The 17852-nt window shown below is 48.8% G+C and overlaps 2 protein-coding genes and 20 non-coding genes across 22 annotated transcripts in view; 21 read left to right on the top strand and 1 right to left on the bottom strand.

The window, feature by feature from the left end:
* LOC139057015 (uncharacterized) overlaps window positions 1-17852 on the bottom strand; it is a 218104-nt gene that overhangs the window by 75225 nt on the left and 125027 nt on the right. The window lies entirely within an intron of this gene.
* Window positions 1388-1459, top strand: TRNAD-GUC (transfer RNA aspartic acid (anticodon GUC)). The gene has a single exon. It is a non-coding gene; the product is annotated as a tRNA-Asp (tRNA).
* Window positions 1631-1702, top strand: TRNAD-GUC (transfer RNA aspartic acid (anticodon GUC)). Its single transcript has one exon. It is a non-coding gene; the product is annotated as a tRNA-Asp (tRNA).
* Window positions 1874-1945, top strand: TRNAD-GUC (transfer RNA aspartic acid (anticodon GUC)). Its single transcript has one exon. It is a non-coding gene; the product is annotated as a tRNA-Asp (tRNA).
* On the top strand, window positions 7275-7346 carry TRNAD-GUC (transfer RNA aspartic acid (anticodon GUC)). The gene has a single exon. It is a non-coding gene; the product is annotated as a tRNA-Asp (tRNA).
* Window positions 7586-8786, top strand: LOC139057097 (uncharacterized). The gene is made up of 2 exons (XM_070534877.1): window positions 7586-8420; window positions 8485-8786. Exons 1-2 carry the CDS (start codon window positions 7586-7588, stop codon window positions 8784-8786), a joined length of 1137 nt encoding a protein of 378 aa, XP_070390978.1.
* TRNAD-GUC (transfer RNA aspartic acid (anticodon GUC)) lies at window positions 12371-12442 on the top strand. Its single transcript has one exon. It is a non-coding gene; the product is annotated as a tRNA-Asp (tRNA).
* Window positions 12615-12686, top strand: TRNAD-GUC (transfer RNA aspartic acid (anticodon GUC)). Its single transcript has one exon. It is a non-coding gene; the product is annotated as a tRNA-Asp (tRNA).
* On the top strand, window positions 12856-12927 carry TRNAD-GUC (transfer RNA aspartic acid (anticodon GUC)). The gene has a single exon. It is a non-coding gene; the product is annotated as a tRNA-Asp (tRNA).
* Window positions 13339-13410, top strand: TRNAD-GUC (transfer RNA aspartic acid (anticodon GUC)). Its single transcript has one exon. It is a non-coding gene; the product is annotated as a tRNA-Asp (tRNA).
* On the top strand, window positions 13581-13652 carry TRNAD-GUC (transfer RNA aspartic acid (anticodon GUC)). The gene has a single exon. It is a non-coding gene; the product is annotated as a tRNA-Asp (tRNA).
* On the top strand, window positions 13822-13893 carry TRNAD-GUC (transfer RNA aspartic acid (anticodon GUC)). Its single transcript has one exon. It is a non-coding gene; the product is annotated as a tRNA-Asp (tRNA).
* On the top strand, window positions 14064-14135 carry TRNAD-GUC (transfer RNA aspartic acid (anticodon GUC)). The gene has a single exon. It is a non-coding gene; the product is annotated as a tRNA-Asp (tRNA).
* TRNAD-GUC (transfer RNA aspartic acid (anticodon GUC)) lies at window positions 14305-14376 on the top strand. The gene has a single exon. It is a non-coding gene; the product is annotated as a tRNA-Asp (tRNA).
* TRNAD-GUC (transfer RNA aspartic acid (anticodon GUC)) lies at window positions 14546-14617 on the top strand. Its single transcript has one exon. It is a non-coding gene; the product is annotated as a tRNA-Asp (tRNA).
* TRNAD-GUC (transfer RNA aspartic acid (anticodon GUC)) lies at window positions 14789-14860 on the top strand. The gene has a single exon. It is a non-coding gene; the product is annotated as a tRNA-Asp (tRNA).
* TRNAD-GUC (transfer RNA aspartic acid (anticodon GUC)) lies at window positions 15032-15103 on the top strand. The gene has a single exon. It is a non-coding gene; the product is annotated as a tRNA-Asp (tRNA).
* Window positions 15516-15587, top strand: TRNAD-GUC (transfer RNA aspartic acid (anticodon GUC)). Its single transcript has one exon. It is a non-coding gene; the product is annotated as a tRNA-Asp (tRNA).
* On the top strand, window positions 15758-15829 carry TRNAD-GUC (transfer RNA aspartic acid (anticodon GUC)). Its single transcript has one exon. It is a non-coding gene; the product is annotated as a tRNA-Asp (tRNA).
* TRNAD-GUC (transfer RNA aspartic acid (anticodon GUC)) lies at window positions 16242-16313 on the top strand. The gene has a single exon. It is a non-coding gene; the product is annotated as a tRNA-Asp (tRNA).
* TRNAD-GUC (transfer RNA aspartic acid (anticodon GUC)) lies at window positions 16484-16555 on the top strand. Its single transcript has one exon. It is a non-coding gene; the product is annotated as a tRNA-Asp (tRNA).
* On the top strand, window positions 16726-16797 carry TRNAD-GUC (transfer RNA aspartic acid (anticodon GUC)). Its single transcript has one exon. It is a non-coding gene; the product is annotated as a tRNA-Asp (tRNA).

The raw sequence follows: 17852 nt of genomic DNA, 5'->3' as shown, positions 1-17852 counted from the left end.
CCCGTGTCAATAATCATGTTCAAGGGCACGCCACCCCAGCGGATAACTCTGCGGAACGCCTGAAGCAAAGATTTCTTTTCCCGTGATTCCTGCAATGTGAAGACTGATGAAATATCGCCTTCCTCCGTTTCGGATACAGCGCTCTCATAATGAATTGCGTTAGCGACGCCATCGCACCTACGACCAGCCCGGAGCCCCGACTGGGAGCGGCATTTTCTTGCGAAATGACCAGTCTTCCGACAGCGAAAACACTGCTCCTTTTTGTGCGGACAGTCGCTTGCTTCGTGATCGTAGTTTCCGCAGCGTGCGCACTCAGTATGGCTTTGCTTATCTTTGGTGAAGGTCTGATATCGGCGCGATTTACTCGCTACAGTGCACACCGCTGCCTCATTATCAAGTCTAGTCATGGCGCTTACTTGTAGTGCGGCTGTCTCTGCCGCTATGGCAATCGTTTCAGCTTGGGCAAGTGTGAGCTCAGTTTTTTCAAGCAGCGTCTGCTGCACCGCCCGATTTCGGATGCCACACACAATGCCGTCCCGTAACTTACGATCCAAACTGGTGCCGAAGTGACAATTATCCGCAAGCTTGCGTAGCTCAACAACATAGTCCCGGACAGATTCGCTTGCAGCCTGATTCCTTGTAAAGAACTTGTAACTTGCGGCAACCTCATTAGTCTTCGGCGCATAGTGGTTATTTAGGATGGTAAGTGCGCCCTTGTAACTCAGGGCGTTTACTTTCTAGGGGACGCACTGTCCAGCAAGAACGCCTACCGTCTTCGTTGATAGCGTCGAAACCAAGAGCGCCCTTTTCTTATCATCTGTCTTAATATCATTTGCTTCAAAAAATGCCTCCAGTCGAGTCAAGTAAATATCCCACTTATCTTGATTTTCGTCGAAACTTGGGGTACCGAGGTTCGTAGCCAGGGCCATGACCGCCGATGCTCCGAAGAGTCCATTACTTTCAGTACCCAGCAGGACTCCCAGCGCTACCGAGACGCCGCTGTTCATGGCGGGGGCTCCGCGAGGTGGTCACCCTCGTCGCCACTGTTGTAGCGGGTGGCAGAGTGACGGAGACGATCCAAGAGCTATTGAGATTTTTTTTTTCAAATGGTGTATATACTGCTTTAGCTGACACCTGGCATGTCTCCTCGTTAGTATAGTGGCCAGTATCGCCGCCTGTCACGCGGGAGTCCGGGGTTCGATTCCCCGACGGGGAGTGTTTCTTTTTTTCCTTCTCGTTTGCAGGCGCACGCGGCGGCGCACTCGGCGCTCCTCCTCTCCAGTAGCTGTCTCTATCTTTTCCCACTTGTGGGCATGATTGCGCCAACACTGTTGCTATTTTTTTTTCAAATCGTGTATATACTGCTTTAGCTGACACCTGGCATGTCTCCTCGTTAGTATAGTGGCCAGTATCCCCGCCTGTCACGCGGGAGACCGGGGTTCGATTCCCCGACGGGGATTGTTTCTTTTTTTCTTTCTCGTTTGCAGGCGCACGCGGCGGCGCACTCGGCGCTCCTCCTCTCCAGTAGCTGTCTCTATTTCTTCCCACTTGTGGGCATGATTGCGCCAACACTGTTGCTATTTTTTTTTCAAATCGTGTATATACTGCTTTAGCTGACACCTGGCATGTCTCCTCGTTAGTATAGTGGCCAGTATCCCCGCCTGTCACGCGGGAGACCGGGGTTCGATTCCCCGACGGGGAGTGTTTCTTTTTTTCTTTCTCGTTTGCAGGCGCACGCGGCGGCGCACTCGGCGCTCCTCCTCTCCAGTAGCTGTCTCTATCTTTTCCCACTTGTGCGCATGATTGCGCCAACACTGTTGCTATTTTTTTTTCAAATCGTGTATATACTGCTTTAGCTGACACCTGGCATGTCTCCTCGTTAGTATAGTGGCCAGTATCCCCGCCTGTCACGCGGGAGACCGGGGTTCGATTCCCCGACGGGGATTGTTTCTTTTTTTCTTTCTCGTTTGCAGGCGCACGCGGCGGCGCACTCGGCGCTCCTCCTCTCCAGTAGCTGTCTCTATTTCTTCCCACTTGTGGGCATGATTGCGCCAACACTGTTGCTATTTTTTTTTCAAATCGTGTATATACTGCTTTAGCTGACACCTGGCATGTCTCCTCGTTAGTATCAGTCCACTTCCGGCCACCGTTGTGTTCGGACGTGGGTAACATGGGCTCCCAAGGAGCGGATTCAGCGGCCTTTTCAAGCCGCTGAAACAGGTCTTTTGCTTCGGTCGACCAGGACTACCAAGTTGTATTGCCTCAACTGCCAACAGGTCAGGTTGTTACGGATACCATTTTCCTTCATGCGGATTTACGAGAGCGCCCATACCGAGTGGAAGATTTTCGCGATGCCTTGGAAAATCTTGGAGCGCTTCCCGACGTTATCGCTCTGGGGGCGTACAGGATGAATCACGTTTGGGCCGTGACATTCAAGAGCGCTGAAGCAACGAAGAAAATGTTGTCAAAAGGGGAATTCCGAGTGAAGAGTCGCCGGTGCCTGGTAGTTAACCCCAACGACCAAGGCTTACGAATGAAGCTGCACTGGCGATGTACGGGGTCAGCGATGATGAAGTGCGTGCGGCCTTGGCTCCGTATGGAAATGTTACGGAAGTAACGAAGGAAAAATGGCGCGTACGAGGTATCACAGAAAGAGCATCGACAACCCGCCTAGTGACCATGAAACTGGGAGCCGGAGTCACTATCGACGACCTACCCCACCAGTTGCATGTAGGAAGCGAACTCGCCCTAGTTGTTGTGCCGAACCGAGCACCATTATGCCTTCGTTGCAACACCACTGGCCACATTCGACGTGACTGCCGTGTACCTCGCTGTTCCCAGTGTAGGCGCTTCGGCCACACGGACCTAGACTGCGTGACCACATATGCGAGCATCACCGGAAAACAACGAAGGACGCGGATGCAGAGCTCTTAATGGATGAAGCAGACGCCGAAGAAGCCGCTGGTGGGCGAAAGCAGGTCGACACAAAGAGCGCAAATGAAAAAGTTGCCCCTACCGACGCGTGGAAAGGTGTTTTCGCTGATAACACCACACCCCAGACAAATGGAGTCCCTGTGACGCCGGAAACAGAAGAGGCGGACAAAGTCAAACCCGTTGAAGCAGCGTTGAGTGAAGAAGCAGAAGCCGACGCACAGCCCATGGAACTTGAGCCTGGTGCTTCTACCAAGAGACCGCGCGACGATGCAGGCAACGAAATGGGCAAGCCCAGTGCAAGTAGCGGAGAAGAACCGCCCACCAAGACAGTCGTGAAGACCGGCCTTCAAATGGGCAGACGGCCCAGCTTCAAACCGAAACCCAGCCTCCCTCCTGACCGGAAAACTGAGGGAAATAAACCCTCGTAACAACGAGGGTCAACGCATAGAGCAGCGATTCCACCACTTCCGAACACCGAGCACCTACCATGGCGTCAAGTCACCTAGCTACAGAGCCACAGCAGCATCCACCCGAGGACTGCTGGCTGGACGTGACGTTGCCCGCCACCGGAAAGAATCGACCGTGTGGCAACATAAAAGATCGAGGTAAACTCCATGCGGTCCACCTGTTTCAGATTAACCATGACACTTAACCTTAAAAGGCCCCTTCGTGTAGGCACTTTAAACGTTCGCGGTTTGGCGAGCAGGAGACGCCAGTACCAATTAAGCCGGCTTTTTCAAGAAAGTGATTTAGATATTGTCGCCGTGCAAGAGACAAAGGTGGAAGGTCAGGAACAGACGGACCGCATGGTGCAGCCATTTAGAGCAATGTATAACGTCTGCGTGTGTCATGCGGTGGGAACTTCTGGAGGCTGCGCACTCTTTATTCGTAACAGTGCTGGTATTGTAGAGGAACAAGTTATTATATGTGGAACTGGCCGATTTGTCATACTTGATTGTTCTTTTTCTGGCTTTAAGTGGCGTATTTTGTGCGTGTATGCTCCAAATGATGAATGTGCACGTAGATTTTTTTTTGAACAGCTAGAAGAATACCTGAAGTGCGAGCGATACCTTATATTGATGGGGGATTTCAACTGTGTGTGCAGAGCACAAGACCGAGCTAAACAAATGAAACGAATGGATACGAGCGCACAGTTTTTAAACATACTTGTGAATGATTATGAATTTGAAGATGTCGGTATTCTGTTATCGACAGGCAAAGCTTCCGCTTATACGCACCATCAAGGTGAAAGTCATGCGTGATTAGACCGAGCTTATATTGCAATGCAGCTCGTGCCATTGTGTCAAAGTTACGAGATAAAACATGTATCCTTTTCTGATCATAGTCTAGTGACGTTTGATTTAGGTCAAAAACGAAAAGAAACGAAATTTAATTGGGATCTTTGGAAGTTTAATGCCAAACTGCTCGATGATGAAAGCTTTATCAGAGATATAAGTGAAATGATTAATTCCTCTATGACAGCGCAACCTAATCACTGTATTGAAACAAGGGAAACTCTCAAAATTGATGTTAAAATAAAAGCGATAGGAAAAGCAACTGCGCTACGCCGCAAGGAAAAACAAGAAGAAAAAGAATTAACCAGCGAACTAGAATTTCTCATGTCTACAGAATGTCAGAACGCTGGATCTTGCATGAAGCAGATAAAGGAAATAAAAAGTAAGCTCGAACTTATCGACCAAGAACGATACAAGGGAGCGATGGTACGAGCGCGAGCGGAACGACTGTGGAATGGGGAAACGCCTACTAAACGGGCGCTAAGTGACGAAAAGAGATACGCGACAAAAAATGAAATACAAGCAATAATATATCAAAACGAGGAAACGTCCGAACCCACAATGATAGAGCAAGCATTCGTAGATTATTATCGTGAACTGCTTGGGAACAAGAAAAATATAATAGAAGGATTTGAGCGAGATTTTCTTCATTTTATGCCACGTCTCGAAGATGACATTAAAGCAAGCCTGGAATTTCCAATCACATTGCGAGAAATTGAAGACGCCATAGATGGACTTGGTGCAGGAAAGGCTCCCGGGCCTGATGGTTTAGGTGCGCCCTTTTATAAGGCTTTCAAATGTCAGCTCAGCCAATTATTGCATAATGTCTTCAAGGAAATGTATGCAACACAGCGAATGCCGCCATCGTTCCGAACCGCTCATACAGTGCTAATCCCTAAGTGCGAGGACCCGGTTAAACTGTTGTCAGTAAAGTCTTATCGACCAATAAGCCTCACGAACTGTGATTACAAAATATTCACGAAAGTGTTAGCAAAGAGACTTCAAAGTGTTGTAACGCGACTAGCGGGACCGCATCAAACATGTGGAATCAAGGGCAGAACAATTTCCACCAATACTCATGTAGCTCGCTGTGTCCTTGAGTGCTGTGATGCTCTCTCATGTCAGGTTGCAGTGTTGCAACTAGATTTAGAGAAAGCGTTTGATAATGTGTCACATGAAGTACTATTTTCAATATTAGAATATGTTAATGTCGGCGGACTGATATTAGAAGGAGTAAAAATGGCCTACTCAGAGTGCAGCACACGCATCATTATAAACAAGAAGTTAAGTGAACCAATCCAGCTTCTCTCCAGTGTGAGGAAGGGATGTGCAATTTCATCATTACTTTTTGATATTTACTTAGAACCTTTCTGCTTGAGTTTAATAAATAGTCAGTGTACGCGGTTTTATGCTTGAAACGACGGAAGTCAAGGTCCTCGCATACGCTGATGACATTGCTGTCTTTTGCAAAGATGCCGAAAGCATCAAAGAGGTGGTTAGGTTGACTGGCGAGTTTTGCAAGGAATCTGGCTGCAAGATCAATTGGGAGAAGACCGCAGGTTTCTGGCATGGAGAGTGGAGCGAGAGGCCTGAATTATTTGCTGGCATCCAATGGACAGCAATGCCAACAACGTACTTGGGTGTCCCATTACAATGTTATGAAGACACCGAATCGTATTGGAACGAGGAAACAGATCGCTTGAAAGAGAACACGCAGGGATGGCAAGGTCGAAATTTGTCAATGTTTGCCCGTGCAACTACTTGCAATCTATTCTTAGTTGCCAAGTTGTGGTATGTTATGCAAGTATTGTTCATGTCGCGTACTAACCTACAAAAAATTAATAGAGTATTTGCAGTGTTTATTTGGGGAGGTAGTTGGGAACGAACGAGTCGAACTAATCTGTTTTTGTCCGTCAGAAAAGGTGGCCTTGGCCTGTCGCACCTGTTTATCAGACAGATTGTGTCGCGTTTTATATTTTTAAGAGATCAGTGTGACCCATTTCTGCGTACAGTTATGCAAGTTTGTTTACACAATGCACTACCTGAATTCATCGTCTCTACAAATAAGACTGCGATGCACCGTATAAAAGGTTATTGGCGCGAGGTTGTAGTAGCCTTTCGCATGCTTAAAGTAAGGTTCTCCATAGAATACTTGAGTACGGTAAAAAAGAAAAAGCTCTACAAGGATTTACTGGATGTGATGTTACCTCTGCCAGTGTACAGAAGCATATACACTGGAAGCTGTGGACAAGACGTCTTAAAACGGGTTAAAGCAATGCCGATACGACCACATGTAAAATCCTTTTTCTTCAAGCTCCATACAAACACTCTACCTGTAAAAACGTGGCTACAAGATAAAGGAATAATTGTGCCGTGGACAGTCAACTGCATACTATGCCAAAAACCAGAGACAATAGAACATGTATTTATTGAATGCTGAGATCCCATTTTTCACTGGGACATCCTTCAGCGAACTATCAAAAAGGACTTACATATTACACCACATGGAATCCGATATTTACCAGTTGAGAATCACGGCGACATTCCCTACGACGTGATAATGGTACTCAGCCTCCATAGTATGCGGAAAACCCGAATGTCGGTAAGACATGCCGACACTAACGCTCGGCCTGTAAGGGAAAATTTTATTGAACATGTAGCATATATGCGAGAGTTTTACCGAGCCCAGCCAGAAACACCTGATTGGGTTACACTGTTTGATGAGTTGATTAATTTCAAAAGATTTTGAGATCCTTCTGTTGTTTTCTGTATTGTGTAAACAGGCAATAAAGAAAAAAAAAACTCCTCGTTAGTATAGTGGCCAGTATCCCCGCCTGTCACGCGGGAGACCGGGGTTCGATTCCCCGACTGGGAGTGTTTCTTTTTTCCTTCTCGTTTGCAGGCGCACGCGACGGCGCACTCGGCGCTCCTCCTCTCCAGTAGCTGTCTCTATCTTTTCCCTCTTGTGGGCATGATTGTGCCAACACTGTTGCTATTTTTTTTTCAAATCGTGTATATACTGCTTTAGCTGACACCTGGAATGTCTCCTCGTTAGTATAGTGGCCAGTATCCCCGCCTGTCACGCGGGAGACCGGGGTTCGATTCCCCGACGGGGAGTGTTTCTTTTTTTCCTTCTCGTTTGCAGGCGCACGCGGCGGCGCACTCGGCGCTCCTCCTCTCCAGTAGCTGTCTCTATTTCTTCCCACTATGGGCATGATTGCCCCAACACTATGTCGATTTTTTTTTCAAATCGTGTATATACTGCTTTAGCTGACACCTCGCATGTCTCCTCGTTAGTATAGTGGCCAGTATCGGAGGTTGACTTCCGGCCACCGTAGTGTACGGACGTGGCTGATATGAGCTCCGTCGGAGCGGATGTAGCGGCCCACCATAGCCGCGGTACCAGGAACGAAATGTCGCAGGACTATGCAATCATTTTGCCCCCACTGCCAACTGGGTACGTTGTTAAAAATACCGTTTTTCTACATGCTGATGTAAAAGGTAGACCATATCGCGCAGAAGACTTTCGTGAGCCACTGTTTCAACGTGTTCCGCCCACCGAGGTTCTTGCGCTCGGCGCATATCAAATGAATCATGTGTGGGCGGTCACATGCAACACTGCTGAAGGCGCCAAGAAGTTTTTGGCCGAACCGGAATTGACGGTCAAGGGTCGGAGATGCATCGTAATTGATCCAAGTCACCGCGACGTCCGTCTGAAGCTTCACTGGCTGCTCTACCATGTACGCGAAGAAGACGTGCGAAACGCCCTGAACCCTTACGGTACCGTCTTGGAAATAGGACTGGATAACTGGCGCCTTGACGGCTACAGCCAACAGAGCACCATGACACGCACAGTTGTGGTGCGACTGAAGGCTGACGTTACGTTGGATGATATACCACATCAGCTGCGCGTCGGAGGTGAGCTAGCCCTTGTTGTAGCGCCCGGAAGAGCGCCAAGGTGCTTGCGCTGCCAACAGATTGGCCACATAAGAAGGGACTGCCGCGTGCCGCGGTGCAACGTCTGCAAACGCTTTGGACACGCCATAGAAAACTGCTCGAGGACGTATGCGGCAGCTGCCATGGCCACGTTGAGCATGGAGAAATCCGAGCTCACCATGGACGAAGCGGAAGCAGAAGAATGTCTGCATTCTGCAACAACATCAGGAGTACAAGGCACCAGCACCAAAGAAAGTAAGCAACCGGAAAACACATACCGCGGAAAATTTGACAGCCACTGTACATGTAGAAATTACAGCAGACGCAAAAGCCAAGATACAGGGCTCTGAAATCATCGAGGGTGGTGCCAAACACACAAGTGGAAATAAAGAGACAGCGGGAGTTCACCACAAGAGTGACGAAGTGGACGCCATGGATTGCCGTGAACCAGAAGACAGCAGTTCGCTGGGAAAGAGACCACGAGACGACGCCGGTGCAGAGACAAAGGACGCCAACAGCAGTGAACCGCCGACGAAAGCGTTCACCAGTCGCCGGCTGCGGCCCACCCCAAAGCCAAACGTTACGGAGGGGGAGAAGAGGGCGGCTAAGCCGCCCACTTGACAGCACGGCTAACGCACCGAGGGTGTACCCCAATATCGGGGCACAGACTGTTTGGTGAGCGCATCCTTTTTTAAATATAAAGATGGCTGTTAGACTTGAGAGAGCAGTTCGTTTCGCCACTCTAAATGTGCGCGGGCTTTCGTCTAGAAGACGCCAATACCAATTAAGTAGGCTATTTGCGGAACATGATTTGGACGCGATCGCCGTGCAAGAAACAAAAGTACACAGGGAGGACGAAACTAATCGAATGGTTGCGCCTTTCAGTGCAACGTATAATGTTTGTGTGTCACATGCTGATGGCTTATCGGGAGGGTGTGCAATTTTTATAAAAAGATCGATGGGTGCAGTTGAGACAAGTATAAGAAGCAGTGAGAGCGGACGCTTCGTGGTTTGTGATTTGTCGTTAATGAATTTTGAATGGCGCGTGATTTGCTTGTACGCCCCAAATCGTGACAACGAAAGGAAAGCATTCTTTGAAGAGATTGGTGGTTTCCTTGATTGTAGTAAATATGTGATACTAATTGGTGACTTCAACTGTGTTTGCGCGATTGAGGACCGCGCTAAACGTGTAAATTTGCGCGATCAAAGCGCACTGTTATTGACGAAATTGATTGCAGAGAATGGACTAGAAGATGTGGCCCTCTGCATGTCTAATGGCGGGGTTGAGTTCACACATTTTCAGGGACAAAGTCACGCGCGTTTGGATAGAGCCTACATCCCACTTACCTTGTGATGTGTTGTGACGAATATGTTGTTATACCAGTGTCTTTTAGCGACCACTGTTTGGTAAAATTCACGCTTGGGACAAAGGAAAAAATGCCTAAGTTCAACTGGCACCTTTGGAAATTAAATAATAGCATCATGAAAGATAAAAATTTTTCTAGAAATATAAGTGAAGCGTTAACGATGCTGTATGAAGATGGAAAAGACGACTGGGAAACGTGGTGGGAAGTTTTTAAACAAGATGTTAAATTGAGTGCTATAGAACGTACCACTATCCTAAATTTTGAGAAGAAACAAGACGAGAAGAAATTGCAGTCGCAACTGCAAGCACTATAAAAGGAAGAGAGTGCGAAACCGGGCTCGTTCACTGACGAAATCAAAAATACCAAAAACAAGCTGGAACTTTTAGATAAAGAGAAGTACAGAGGTGCTATTATTAGGTCAAGAACAGAAAAGCTTTGGATGGGCGAAACGCCGACAAAGCGGGCACTAAGTGATGAAAAGCAATATGCACGAAGAAAAGAAGTTAAGTAAATAATGTACAATGGCAGACTGACGAAAGAAAAAAGTCAGATGATGAACGCGTTTGTTGAACACTATGGCGATTTGCTTGGAAAACGTATTCCGATGGCGAGTGGATTTAGTGAAGATTTCCTTTCTTTAGTGCCCAAGCTTGACGACGAAACTAAAAAAAGTTTGGAGGAACCTATCAGTATACAGGAGATTAAAAAAGCTATCGATGACTTAAGCACTGGAAAGACACCTGGCCCAGATGGAATCGGAGCAGAATTCTATAAAAAGTTTAAAGAAGAGATTGCCAGCGCGCTGTTCGAAGTTATCGAAGAGGGGTATAAAAAGAAGCTACCACAGTCTTTCACTGAAGCGCACACTGTTTTAATCCCCAAATCAGACGATGACATCAAACTTCAGTCTGTGACGTCATATCGCCCCATTAGCCTCTTGAATACGGATTACAAAATTTTCATGAAGGTGTTGGCCAAAAGAATGCAGAATGTCGTTCAAGACTTTGTAGGACCGCACCAGACATGTGGCATAAAAGGTCGTAGCATTACGACAAATATACATGTAGTAAGAAGTGTCTTAGAGATTTGCGATGACTTTGGAGACCGAATAGCAATGATGCAATTAGACTTACAAAAAGCTTTTGACCCTGTCTCCCATGAAGTGTTGCTCAACGTGTTAGAACATGTGCAAGTTGGAACTGTGTTTCTTGATGGATTAAAGATGGCGTACTCGCAGTGTCTAACACGCCTGGTAGTTAATGGGACGCTGAGTGAAGAAATTGACCTACTCAGTTCTATCAGACAAGGATGCCCGGCCTCAGCCTTACTTTTTGCCATATACCTAGAACCCTTTTGCTTATCAATTATCCAAAGTTCAAACGTGCACGGATTTAGATTAGAGTACTGAAGTAAAGATTCTTGCATATGCTGACGATGTGCCCGTACTCTGTCAAGATAGGCATAGCATACGTGAAGTTGTTCATACAGCCAAACAATTTTGTTCCATGACAGGTAGCATGATTAACTGGGATAAAACAACTGCGTTTTGGTATGGTAATTGGGATATGAAGCCTGATGTATACGTAAATGTAAAATGGGAAACCCGCCCACTGAAGTACCTAGGGGTGCCACTCGAGGTTTATCGTGACAACAACGAGTATTGGAAGGACGAAGCAGAAACAATCCGGCAAAAAACAAACGCCTGGGGTGGGTGGGAGCTCTCTATTTATGCACGGGCGTATGTATGCAACCTGTTTTTAATAGCAAAAATATGGTATGTGTTCCAAGTCCTTTGTATGTCGCGGGTGAATGTGCAGAAATTTCACAGGATTTTCGCCCTGTTTGTGTGGAGATCGACCTGGGAACGAACAAGTCGCTCAAATTTATTCTTACCGGTCCGAAACGGTGGATTGGGTTTGTGTCATTTATTTATTGGGCAAGTTGTGTCTCGTTTTATCTTTCTCCGCGACCAAAGAAATGGCTTTTTACAAACTGTAATAAAATTAAGGCTGTGTTCACACGTTCCAGAATTTGTTGTGTCATCGAATAACAATATGTACCATTATGTGACTGGATTCTTGCGTGAAGTAGTGCAGTCTTTTCAATTTCTGAAAGTGCGCTTTTCACTAGAGTATTTGTCCTCTGTAAAACGGAAAACACTTTACAAAGACCTTGTCGACTGTTTGTTGCCAACACCGCGGTACAGAACTTTATTCAATGTCGGACCCGGACAGGACGTGCTAAGAAGGGTTAAAAAGATGAACGTAAAACCGGGAACAAAAACTTTCTTCTTTAAACTTCATTCTGGGACGCTCCCAGTAAAGCAATGGTTAGCTGATAAGGGACTCTACGTTCCATGGACAACAAACTGTCTACTTTGTAAGACGCCCGAAACGGTAGAACACGTATTTCTTCACTGCTGGGACGCTGTATTCCATTGGGACATTCTGCAGCGCACATTGAAAAAGGACCTACCCATCACGAGTGATGGCATTCGTTTTCTGAGTGTGGACAATGAAGACTGCGTCCCGTACGACATGTTCATGCTGATAGCACTTCACAGCATCTGGCAGACTGGAATGGCGGTGCGCAATGCCGACCTTCACGCACGTCCTATCAGGGAAAATTTCATTGTAAACGTGGATTATATACGCGAACTGTATAAAGCGCAACCAGAGCCTCCTGACTGGCTATACCTCTCTTGGACGAATTGTGTAACTTGAAGAAATTTTAACGTGAGCACACCGGATCAAGACTTGGTCCAAGTATTTCCTTTTATCATTCATGTTTCTCTGTTTCCACCACCTGTAAAAGAAAACAGGCAATAAAAAAAAAAAAACCTCGTTAGTATAGTGGCCAGTATCCCCGCCTGTCACGCGGGAGACCGGGGTTCGATTCCCCGACGGGGAGTGTTTCTTTTTTCCTTCTCGTTTGTAGGCGCTCGCGGCGGCGCACTCGGCGCTCCTCCTCTCCAGTAGCTGTCTCTATCTTTTCCCACTTGTGGGCATGATTGTGCCAACGCTATTGCGATTTTTTTTTTTCAAATCGTCTATATACTGCTTTAGCTGACGCCTCGCATGTCTCCTCGTTAGTATAGTGGCCAGTATCCCCGCCTGTCACGCGGGAGACCGGGGTTCGATTCCCCGACGGGGAGTGTTTCTTTTGTCCTTCTCGTTTGTAGGCGCTGGCGGCGGCGCACTCGGCGCTCCTCCTCTCCAGTAGCTGTCCCTATCTTTTCCCACTTGTGGACATGATTGTGCCAACGCTATTGCGATTTTTTTTCAAATCGTCTATATACTGCTTTAGCTGACATCTCGCATGTCTCCTCGTTAGTATAGTGGCCAGTATCCCCGCCTGTCACGCGGGAGACCGGGGTTTGATTCCCCGACGGGGAGTGTTTCTTTTTTCCTTCTCGTTTGTAGGCGCTCGCGGCGGCGCACTCGGCGCTCCTCCTCTCCAGTAGCTGTCTCTATCTTTTCCCACTTGTGGACATGATTGTGCCAACGCTATTGCGATTTTTTTTTCAAATCGTCTATATACTGCTTTAGCTGACGCCTCGCATGTCTCCTCGTTATTATAGTGGCCAGTATCCCCGCCTGTCACGCGGGAGACCGGGGTTTGATTCCCCGACGGGGAGTGTTTCTTTTTTCCTTCTCGTTTGTAGGCGCTCGCGGCGGCACACTCGGCGCTCCTCCTCTCCAGTAGCTGTCTCTATCTTTTCCCACTTGTGGACATGATTGTGCCAACGCTATTGCGATTTTTTTTCAAATCGTCTATATACTGCTTTAGCTGACATCTCGCATGTCTCCTCGTTAGTATAGTGGCCAGTATCCCCGCCTGTCACGCGGGAGACCGGGGTTCGATTCCCCGACGGGGAGTGTTTCTTTTTTTCCTTCTCGTTTGTAGGCGCTCGCGGCGGCGCACTCGGCGCTCCTCCTCTCCAGTAGCTGTCTCTATCTTTTCCCACTTGTGGACATGATTGTGCCAACGCTATTGCGATTTTTTTTCAAATCGTCTATATACTGCTTTAGCTGACATCTCGCATGTCTCCTCGTTAGTATAGTGGCCAGTATCCCCGCCTGTCACGCGGGAGACCGGGGTTCGATTCCCCGACGGGGAGTGTTTCTTTTTTCCTTCTCGTTTGTAGGCGCTCGCGGCGGCGCACTCGGCGCTCCTCCTCTCCAGTAGCTGTCTCTATCTTTTCCCACTTGTGGACATGATTGTGCCAACGCTATTGCGATTTTTTTTCAAATCGTCTATATACTGCTTTAGCTGACATCTCGCATGTCTCCTCGTTAGTATAGTGGCCAGTATCCCCGCCTGTCACGCGGGAGACCGGGGTTTGATTCCCCGACGGGGAGTGTTTCTTTTTTTCCTTCTCGTTTGCAGGCGCTCGCGGCGGCGCACTCGGCGCTCCTCCTCTCCAGTAGCTGTCTCTATCTTTTCCCACTTGTGGACATGATTGTGCCAACGCTATTGCGATTTTTTTTCAAATCGTCTATATACTGCTTTAGCTGACATCTCGCATGTCTCCTCGTTAGTATAGTGGCCAGTATCCCCGCCTGTCACGCGGGAGACCGGGGTTCGATTCCCCGACGGGGAGTGTTTCTTTTTTCCTTCTCGTTTGTAGGCGCTCGCGGTGGCGCACTCGGCGCTCCTCCTCTCCAGTAGCTGTCTCTATCTTTTCCCACTTGTGGACATGATTGTGCCAACGCTATTGCGATTTTTTTTCAAATCGTCTATATACTGCTTTAGCTGACATCTCGCATGTCTCCTCGTTAGTATAGTGGCCAGTATCCCCGCCTGTCACGCGGGAGACCGGGGTTCGATTCCCCGACGGGGAGTGTTTCTTTTTTCCTTCTCGTTTGTAGGCGCTCGCGGCGGCGCACTCGGCGCTCCTCCTCTCCAGTAGCTGTCTCTATCTTTTCCCACTTGTGGACATGATTGTGCCAACGCTATTGCGATTTTTTTTCAAATCGTCTATATACTGCTTTAGCTGACATCTCGCATGTCTCCTCGTTAGTATAGTGGCCAGTATCCCCGCCTGTCACGCGGGAGACCGGGGTTCGATTCCCCGACGGGGAGTGTTTCTTTTTTTCCTTCTCGTTTGTAGGCGCTCGTGGCGGCGCACTCGGCGCTCCTCCTCTCCAGTAGCTGTCTCTATCTTTTCCCACTTGTGGACATGATTGTGCCAACGCTATTGCGATTTTTTTTTCAAATCGTCTATATACTGCTTTAGCTGACATCTCGCATGTCTCCTCGTTAGTATAGTGGCCAGTATCCCCGCCTGTCACGCGGGAGACCGGGGTTTGATTCCCCGACGGGGAGTGTTTCTTTTTTTCCTTCTCGTTTGTAGGCGCTCGCGGCGGCGCACTCGGCGCTCCTCCTCTCCAGTAGCTGTCTCTATCTTTTCCCACTTGTGGACATGATTGTGCCAACGCTATTGCGATTTTTTTTTCAAATCGTCTATATACTGCTGTAGCTGACATCTCGCATGTCTCCTCGTTAGTATAGTGGCCAGTATCCCCGCCTGTCACGCGGGAGACCGGGGTTTGATTCCCCGACGGGGAGTGTTTCTTTTTTTCCTTCTCGTTTGCAGGCGCTCGCGGCGGCGCACTCGGCGCTCCTCCTCTCCAGTAGCTGTCTCTATCTTTTCCCACTTGTGGACATGATTGTTCCAACGCTATTGCGATTTTTTTTCAAATCGTCTATATACTGCTTTAGCTGACATCTCGCATGTCTCCTCGTTAGTATAGTGGCCAGTATCCCTGCCTGTCACGCGGGAGACCGGGGTTTGATTCCCCGACGGGGAGTGTTTCTTTTTTTCCTTCTCGTTTGCAGGCGCTCGCGGCGGCGCACTCGGCGCTCCTCCTCTCCAGTAGCTGTCTCTATCTTTTCCCACTTGTGGACATGATTGTGCCAACGCTATTGCGATTTTTTTTCAAATCGTCTATATACTGCTTTAGCTGACATCTCGCATGTCTCCTCGTTAGTATAGTGGCCAGTATCCCCGCCTGTCACGCGGGAGACCGGGGTTTGATTCCCCGACGGGGAGTGTTTCTTTTTTTCCTTCTCGTTTGCAGGCGCTCGCGGCGGCGCACTCAGCGCTCCTCCTCTCCAGTAGCTGTCTCTATCTTTTCCCACTTGTGGACATGATTGTGCCAACGCTATTGCGATTTTTTTTCAAATCGTCTATATACTGCTTTAGCTGACATCTCGCATGTCTCCTCGTTAGTATAGTGGCCAGTATTCCCGCCTGTCACGCGGGAGACCGGGGTTTGATTCCCCGACGGGGAGTGTTTCTTTTTTTCCTTCTCGTTTGCAGGCGCTCGCGGCGGCGCACTCGGCGCTCCTCCTCTCCAGTAGCTGTCTCTATCTTTTCCCACTTGTGGACATGATTGTGCCAACGCTATTGCGATTTTTTTTCAAATCGTCTATATACTGCTTTAGCTGACATCTCGCATGTCTCCTCGTTATTATAGTGGCCAGTATCCCCGCCTGTCACGCGGGAGACCGGTGTTTGATTCCCCGACGGGGAGTGTTTCTTTTTTTCCTTCTCGTTTGCAGGCGCTCGCGGCGGCGCACTCGGCGCTCCTCCTCTCCAGTAGCTGTCTCTATCTTTTCCCACTTGTGGACATGATTGTGCCAACGCTATTGCGATTTTTTTTCAAATCGTCTATATACTGCTTTAGCTGACATCTCGCATGTCTCCTCGTTAGTATAGTGGCCAGTATCCCCGCCTGTCACGCGGGAGACCGGGGTTTGATTCCCCGACGGGGAGTGTTTCTTTTTTTCCTTCTCGTTTGCAGGCGCTCGCGGCGGCGCACTCGGCGCTCCTCCTCTCCAGTAGCTGTCTCTATCTTTTCCCACTTGTGGACATGATTGTGCCAACGCTATTGCGATTTTTTTTCAAATCGTCTATATACTCCTTTAGCTGACATCTCGCATGTCTCCTCGTTAGTATAGTGGCCAGTATCCCCGCCTGTCACGCGGGAGACCGGGGTTTGATTCCCCGACGGGGAGTGTTTCTTTTTTTCCTTCTCGTTTGCAGGCGCTCGCGGCGGCGCACTCAGCGCTCCTCCTCTCCAGTAGCTGTCTCTATCTTTTCCCACTTGTGGACATGATTGTTCCAACGCTATTGCGATTTTTTTTCAAATCGTCTATATACTGCTTTAGCTGACATCTCGCATGTCTCCTCGTTAGTATAGTGGCCAGTATCCCCGCCTGTCACGCGGGAGACCGGGGTTTGATTCCCCGACGGGGAGTGTTTCTTTTTTTCCTTCTCGTTTGCTGGCGCTCGCGGCGGCGCACTCGGCGCTCCTCCTCTCCAGTAGCTGTCTCTATCTTTTCCCACTTGTGGACATGATTGTGCCAACGCTATTGCGATTTTTTTTTCAAATCGTCTATATACTGCTTTAGCTGACATCTCGCATGTCTCCTCGTTAGTATAGTGGGATTCTACTTCCGGCTACCGTACGGTGCGGACGCAGAATGTCTTGCTCCTCAGGGGCGGTTTCAGCGGCCCAGCTGGGTCGCGGCATCAGGTTGAACGATACGACATCGCAGGAATACCAGATCATTTTGCCGCAGTTGCCTTCAGGTACGACCGTTACGACTACTGTTTTTTTGCACGCTGATGTAAAGACAAGGCCATACCGTGTCGAACATTTCCGAGATGCTTTAGACCGTCTGCAGCTCATGCCGGAAGTTGTAGCCCTAGGAGCGTATCAAATGAATCACGTCTGGGCGATAACATTCAAAGACGGAAAAGCCAAGCAGAAGATTTTGACAGCCCCAGCCTTCAGTGTTAAGGAGCAGCGGTGTGTCGTCATAGACCCCTGCAACCAAGACATCAGGATGAAGCTGTATTGGCTTCTGCACACCACGCCGGACGAGGACGTGAGAACTGCCCTGTCGCCTTACGGCACTATTAGCGATATATCGAGGGAGAAGTGGCGTGTGGCAGGCTGTAATGACAAGGGTTCCCACACGCGTCTAGTATCCCTGCGCCTGAAGGCTGGCTACACCGTGGAAGACCTGCCACACCAGTTCCGCGTCGGCGAAGACCATGCACTAGTGCATGTACCAGGGAGACCGCCGCTCTGCCTCCGGTGCCACGGCAGGGGTCACATACGGCGCGAGTGCCGAGTTCCACGATGCGGGCTCTGCCGTCGCTATGGCCATGACGATACCCAGTGTGTGCGTAGCTACGCAAACGTAACAGGGTCCGGTAGAAATGACACTGTGAACGAACACCTCATGGACCAGGTCGATGCGGAGGAAACAACCAGCGGAGGTGGGGTTGCATCAAGCTCTGGCG

This window comes from Dermacentor albipictus, chromosome 3, assembly GCF_038994185.2.
Source record: "Dermacentor albipictus isolate Rhodes 1998 colony chromosome 3, USDA_Dalb.pri_finalv2, whole genome shotgun sequence".
Taxonomy (NCBI): Eukaryota; Metazoa; Arthropoda; class Arachnida; order Ixodida; family Ixodidae; genus Dermacentor; species Dermacentor albipictus.
The sequence above is the reverse complement of the archived record's forward strand: the minus strand, read 5'-3'. Positions and strand labels throughout refer to the sequence as shown.

Excerpts from the sequence above, each read along its gene's own strand:
- LOC139057097 (XM_070534877.1), top strand. The coding sequence starts at position 7,586 with ATGAGCTCCGTCGGAGCGGATGTAGCGGCCCACCATAGCCGCGGTACC. Across the intron at positions 8,421-8,484 it reads AGGCACCAGCACCAAAGAAA|CAGACGCAAAAGCCAAGATA; the intron begins GTAAGCAACCGG and ends TAGAAATTACAG.